This window comes from Solanum lycopersicum, chromosome 6 (genome assembly GCF_036512215.1).
Source record: "Solanum lycopersicum chromosome 6, SLM_r2.1".
Lineage (NCBI taxonomy): Eukaryota > Viridiplantae > Streptophyta > Magnoliopsida > Solanales > Solanaceae > Solanum > Solanum lycopersicum.
This window is the reverse complement of record NC_090805.1, coordinates 31,484,678-31,490,983: the sequence shown is the minus strand read 5'-3', so window position 1 is coordinate 31,490,983 and position 6,306 is coordinate 31,484,678. Positions and strand designations below refer to the sequence as shown.

Sequence of the window (6,306 nt, the reverse complement as noted above, 5' to 3'; positions counted from 1 at the left end):
ATGAGAAGAAATTTGGGAAAAAGTTAAGTTGTTGTTTTTCCACTATATCAAATTAAAATGTTATAATATATCAAACTTATTAAATATTCTATCAATAATTAAGAATATCATATTAAGTTTTTACAGTAATATAATTAATATGTATTTAAGCGCTATAATACACATGAATTAATTTCCTTCGTATTGGCACTTATTTCAATATTCTAGAATGACTTATCATTTTTCCGTACCAATTTAATGTTTTAAAGTTCTTTTCAACTTCTAATCTTATAAATAGCTAAATCAGTGAATATGCTAAACTAGATTCATTGATGTTCTCCTCCTCCCCTTCTTCTAAATTCATCTTCAATGTTACTCGTAAGGATTTCATTGATATTTTTCATATGTCGGCTTTCTTAACCATCTATTAAATTATTATTATGCTTGATTATGATTATTCTTGGCTGCTGATGATTCTATCACGACATACATAGTTTCTTTCTTTATAAATTTCACATAAAATGTTAGTCCACTAGACTTTCTTATGAAATTCTTAGTTTATTAGTTATTCTTTCTTATTCATATTACTATATTGCTTTGTGTTTAACTTTTTTCATTTTGTATGCATATGATGACATGTCTATTTTATTTTATTTTAAAAATTAATTGGGTTGATATTACACATATTTCAATACATAAATTAGAACTATATAAATTTGATATAATAACAAAGATCAAACGTGCAGGGCAGAACTAGTTAATAAAATAAAAATAATAAAAAATAAAAGAAAAAAAGTGTATGTACCCAATTAAACCTTGATTATTCGTCTTTGTAGATTTAAACTATATCATGTATCATCTTGATCGCAACACACAAGTCACTGTGGGATGATCCACTTGAATCATTCAACAAACCGACGTATTATTATTCTTGTATAATTATTTATTGAAAGTTTTCTTTAATAATATTTATAGTTTTTTACACAAATATATACCATATGACTTGGTATATACGTGGAACGTATGTGTTGATAAAATTACACGTAAAACAATACGTAATAGGATATATACTTAATAAACAAATTTATGATCAAAACTATATATTATGTTGTCAACCAAAATGTGTCTTGTTAGGAAAAGTAATGTAGGGAGGAAATTAGAACCATTTTTGGCGGTAATAGAATGGACATGTATTGGTTGGATTTGGACTGTTAATTCCACGTAGAAATGAGTAGGTTGTTCCTCTTGTACCATTTCTCCATTCAGAATGTGAAATAAATTTGAATTTACAGAGTTTGAAGGGGGTTGAAATGAATCCTTCATCGGAATATTATTCCGCACAAATATAGTAAACACAATTTCTTATCCCTGAAAAACATCTACATATTAATTTCTTGTTGTTGAATCAATCACGTTAGAAGATGCCTTCAACGATTCAAGGCGATGAGGGAATCAACCCCATTGTTGTGGCAATTGATAAAGACAAGCACAGCTCTTCTGCTGTCAAATGGGCGGTTGATCATCTGGTCATAAGCAATCCAGCCCTTGTTTTAGTACATGTTAGGATGAAGAACTCACCAAATCGTAGGTATCCTCCTCCATTTGAATGCACACATTTGTGGTGTAAGCCTAGCCCTGCACCGCCACACATCGAATATTGATGACATATATGCTTTCTCTATTTAATTTTTTAAATCTTTTTTATTAATGATGATCATGATAACATTGTAGAGGTTGGTGGTAACAGTGCTGGTCAAAGTTCAAATCGTGGATTAAGTGATCAAGATGGTCATAAGGTGTTTATACCTTTCAGGGCTTACTCTGCACGTAAAGGGGTATGTCATCAATACAATACAATACAAAAAAATAAGAATGTTGTCTTTCTCTATTCTTATAATCTCTCTAATTTCCCTTTGATTAATTCTAACTTTTTACTGGTGATGATGATGTGCGAAGATAGCAGTGAAAGAGGTTATTGTTGAGGATATCTCAGTGTCTAAGGGACTTCTAGACTATATAAACAACTATCATATCACCAACGTCGTTGTTGGTGCATCATCAAGAAGTGCTTTTTCCAGGTTGATGTTTTTATATCCCCTTGCTCATTCATTATAGATATATAGATATATATATATATATATATATATATATATATATATATATATATATATATATGTATATGTATATATGTATATGTATATATGTATATATACACACACTGTCCCTTTGAATTGTGGATAATGTTGTACTTTTTTTGCAGAAAATTTTGGACTCATGATGTTCCAACTATCGTAAACAAGGCTGCACCCGACTATTGTACTGTATACGTGATTTCAAAAGGCAAACAACAATCCGTCAGACCAGCAGCTAAACCTCTTGCTAGCTCTTCAGCAAGGCTACCATCTTCCCAACCATGGTCAGCAGCTAGGCTAAGTAATTACTCTGAACCAGAAGATGTATCCAGATCTGCATATAAAAACAGTTTTGGACCTGACATGATGCCTAAAAGTGGAACATCTAATGCATCAATCGACAGTGCTGATTTTTATTCTAGAGACCCAAAGAATTCATATACTGGCCGGAGTTCTCCCTTCGATGATACTGGTCCATTTGCACCTTTTAGCCGTGGATCAGTGGATGTCACAACCGAAAATCTTGACTTCACTCAAATTTCCGTAAACGACAATTCTAGCTCCTCATCTATGGTGAGTGAATATGATGATTAAAGTGCAAAATTTGATGGTTGATACACACTGTTTACTATTTATTTCAGTAATATATTTATTCTTCATCACTTGTTGTATGCAGTGGGAGTCTGAGATGAGCAGATTGAAGCTAGAGCTAAAGCAAACTATGGATATGTACAACTCAGCTTGCAAAGATGCTGTCTCCGCCAACCAAACGGTACTAACTGTATGGCACCGCAAGGATAAAAATCATTTATACATTTTAGGCAAAATACATGCCTTGTACAAAATAAATTTCCATATTTGGCACATGCATTTTCTATACTAAACCTTACAAATACTGGAGATGCACTTTGAATCCTAAATTTTTGTAATGAGATATTAAGGCTAATGATGCCGAAAATAGTTTTTCTTTAAAGTTTATCATTCCCTTCATTTCATTTGTGTGTCTTACTTTGACTTGATATGATGCCCGAGAAAGTAAAAAAAAAATTAAAATCTTGTGATTTGAACAAAAGATGTCTATAATGTACTAATATATGCTTAATGAATCTTGTGATCTTAAACATGGGATATGAAATGGTAGAATTCAAGAGTTACCAACTATAGAAAGTAACATTCCCTCTTAAAGAAACTAAAAAAGAAACAAAGACCAAGAATGGTAAAGGCATATACAATCAGGTCAATGTATGTATTAAGAAGTATTATGTGCATTTGCCATCATGTGAAAGTGTCTGACCTAGTTGCAACTGTTTCTGTGATCTCACACAAGGCCATCGAAAATACAAATTGGAAAGTAATGATATCGAGCTCACAAGAAGTCTTTGTTGATTATCTATCTCTCTCTTCTTATTTATCCTTGGATAAATTTGCATGTTTTAGGCTGAATCTCATTTTGTCCTATAGGAGTTACGTAATGTCATGTCTTCTAAGTTTTCAGGCTAAAGAGCTTAATCAATGGAAAGTGGAAGAAGGTAGCAGGTTCAAACAGTCTCGTATTTCTGAAGAGGCAGCTCTCGCTATGGCTGAGATGGAAAAAGCTAAAGGCAGAGCTGCTGTTGAAGCTGCCCAAAAATCACAAAGATTGGCTGAAATAGAAGCAAAAAGAAGAAAGTATGCGGAGTTGAAAGCCAGGCGAGAGACAGAAGAAAAGAATCTAGCAATAAATGATCTATCTCGAAATGAAATCTGCTATAGGAAATATACGATAGAAGAGATTGAGAAAACCACCAAAAGTTTCTCCAATTCCGAGAAGATCGGTGAAGGTGGATATGGCCCTGTTTACAAAGGGAAACTAGATCACACACCTGTTGCCATTAAAGTTTTGAGATCCGATGCTGCACAAGGGATGCAACAGTTCAAGCAAGAGGTATGTTGACATTGATGTATAGATGCATATTATATAAAAACATGTCATTAACTCAAACACTTACTCTTAGGATTCCCTTCTCATTTGCAGGTTCAGGTCCTTGGTCTCATGAGGCATCCAAATATGGTACTACTCTTAGGAGCATGTCCCGAGTACGGATGTCTAGTGTATGAATTCATGAATAATGGTAGCCTGGAAGATCGCCTGTTCCGTAAAGGTAACACCCCTCCAATCCCATGGGAAATACGGTTCAAAATTGCTGCTGAAATCGCTACAGGGCTTTTATTCCTTCACCAAGCAAAGCCAGAACCTCTTGTCCATCGTGACCTTAAACCAGGAAACATTCTTTTAGACAGCAATTATGCCTGCAAAATTAGTGATGTTGGGTTGGCTAGGTTAGTCCCACCATCTGTAGCTGATTGCGTTACACAATATCACATGACTTCAGCTGCAGGAACATTTTGTTACATTGATCCCGAATATCAACAGACAGGAAAGTTAGGGACTAAATCGGATATATATTCACTTGGTGTAATGTTGCTCCAAATTATAACTGCAAGGCCCCCGATGGGTTTAACTCATCATGTGGAGAGGGCCATTGAGAACGGAACATTTGCAGATATACTAGATCCAACAGTGCCAAACTGGCCATTGGAAGAGGCTCTTAATTATGCAAAATTGTCACTCAAGTGTGCTGAGTTGCGGAAGAAAGATCGACCTGATCTTGGTTCAGTAATATTGCCCGAGCTTAGTAGGCTAAAAGAAATTGGAATGAGCAGTCTTAACACTGCTTGATTTATTTGAAATATTTAAAGAATCAAACATCAATCGTCAACCAGGTTGGTGGATTGGTGCCTCATCATAAGCAACAGTGGATCAACTACAATTAAACATTTCTTCTCCTTTTCTTGTAATCTTACTGCTGTGTAATGAAAACAATTTACAATATTACCTTTGAATGGTTGATTAACTTGTTGAAAGTTTAGACCCATCTAAATGATATCATATTGAATGAAGCAGAGTGGGGATAAAATTGAGGTGGTAAATTTTTTGACCTTCTCTTGGATTAACGGAAATAGATAAATGTATTAAAAATATCTAAAGATTTAATATTTGAAAGAATAAATATCATAAATGTTAAGAAGAGTCTTGAAAGTTTTAGTGTAGTGTCTATGATATTTATACTTAGGATGAGTCAAGATACTCTAGTAGAATGATTCAAAGTACACCCTAAACATGACATATCAAATAAGACCCCGAGAGTTACTAAACAAGGCACTTGACATAAGCATGATGTAATGAATGCAATTTAAAACATATAATTGATATTAGAGCCTGTTTGACTCAGCTTAAAAGCTGGTCAAACTGAATTAAAAGCTGGTTTTTAACTTATTTAGCTGTTTGACAATACTCAAAACAGCTTATTTTAAGTTTAAAAAAACTTATTTTAAGCCAAAAGTTAAAAGCTGGGGTAGGGGTGCTTTTTTTTTTCCAGCTTATAAACTGTTTTAAGTTGACCACATTTTTACCTTTTTGCCCTTAATATTTTTATACAATCTCCAAATTACCCACATAACCCTAACATCTCTTTCTTCTATTTTTCCCTTTTCACGTGTGGATGATAGACAATTACTATTACTAATGAATGAAAATAAAATAAATCTTAAATCTTTCAAGTGATCTATTAAAACTATATATTATTAAAATGTAAAATAAGTTGCACATATAACTTAAATAACAATTTATATTCCTGTTATAAATAATTTGTGATAATAAAGAAATATGTGAATGATAGACAATTATTATTACCTATGGATGAAACTAAAATAAAATCTTAAATCGTTCTTCAATCTATTCAAATTATATATTTTTAAAATCTATAATAAGTTTATATTCCTCTTATAAATAATTTGTGATGAGAAAGAAATATGTGAATGATAGCAATATATAATTATTTATGGCTGTAAAATATAAATTAATTAACTTTTATTATGTTAACTACTTTTAAGGGTATTTCAGACATTTTGATTTAAAAACCTGTTTATCAGCACTTATTTGCCAAACACATCAACAACTATTCTTTTAACTTCAACACTTTTATCCAAACGCATAACTGCTTATTTTAAAAATAAGTTTCAGCACTTTCAAAAGTACTTTTTTAAAGCTGCTTTTAATAAGCCCATCCAAACGGGCCCTAAGTCTCTAATGATGACATAAAAGATACCAACAATGTACTGCTAAGTCTGACATAAGCCTCCTACTATCATATAT

The 6,306-nt window shown here is 32.6% G+C and overlaps 1 protein-coding gene across 2 annotated transcripts; it reads left to right on the top strand.

Moving 5' to 3' along the window:
• The first annotated feature begins 1,226 nt into the window (after window positions 1–1,226).
• Window positions 1,227–5,005, top strand: LOC101260944 (U-box domain-containing protein 35-like). Of its 2 annotated transcripts, none has more exons than XM_019214220.3 (7): window positions 1,227–1,563; window positions 1,711–1,814; window positions 1,936–2,057; window positions 2,240–2,684; window positions 2,788–2,883; window positions 3,607–4,035; window positions 4,126–5,005. In XM_019214220.3, exons 1-7 carry the CDS (start codon window positions 1,401–1,403, stop codon window positions 4,828–4,830), a joined length of 2,064 nt encoding a protein of 687 aa, XP_019069765.1. In that variant the 5' UTR covers window positions 1,227–1,400; the 3' UTR covers window positions 4,831–5,005. The 2 variants fall into 2 exon arrangements, with proteins under 2 accessions (XP_019069765.1, XP_019069764.1); XM_019214219.3 differs by having other exon boundaries at window positions 2,788–2,892.
• The last annotated feature ends 1,301 nt before the right edge of the window (window positions 5,006–6,306 follow it).

Coding starts and splice junctions, on each gene's coding strand:
- LOC101260944 (XM_019214219.3), top strand. CDS start 1,401: ATGCCTTCAACGATTCAAGGCGATGAGGGAATCAACCCCATTGTTGTG. Junction 2,058..2,239: donor TCAAGAAGTGCTTTTTCCAG/GTTGATGTTTTT, acceptor CTTTTTTTGCAG/AAAATTTTGGACTCATGATG. Junction 2,685..2,787: donor ATTCTAGCTCCTCATCTATG/GTGAGTGAATAT, acceptor TGTTGTATGCAG/TGGGAGTCTGAGATGAGCAG.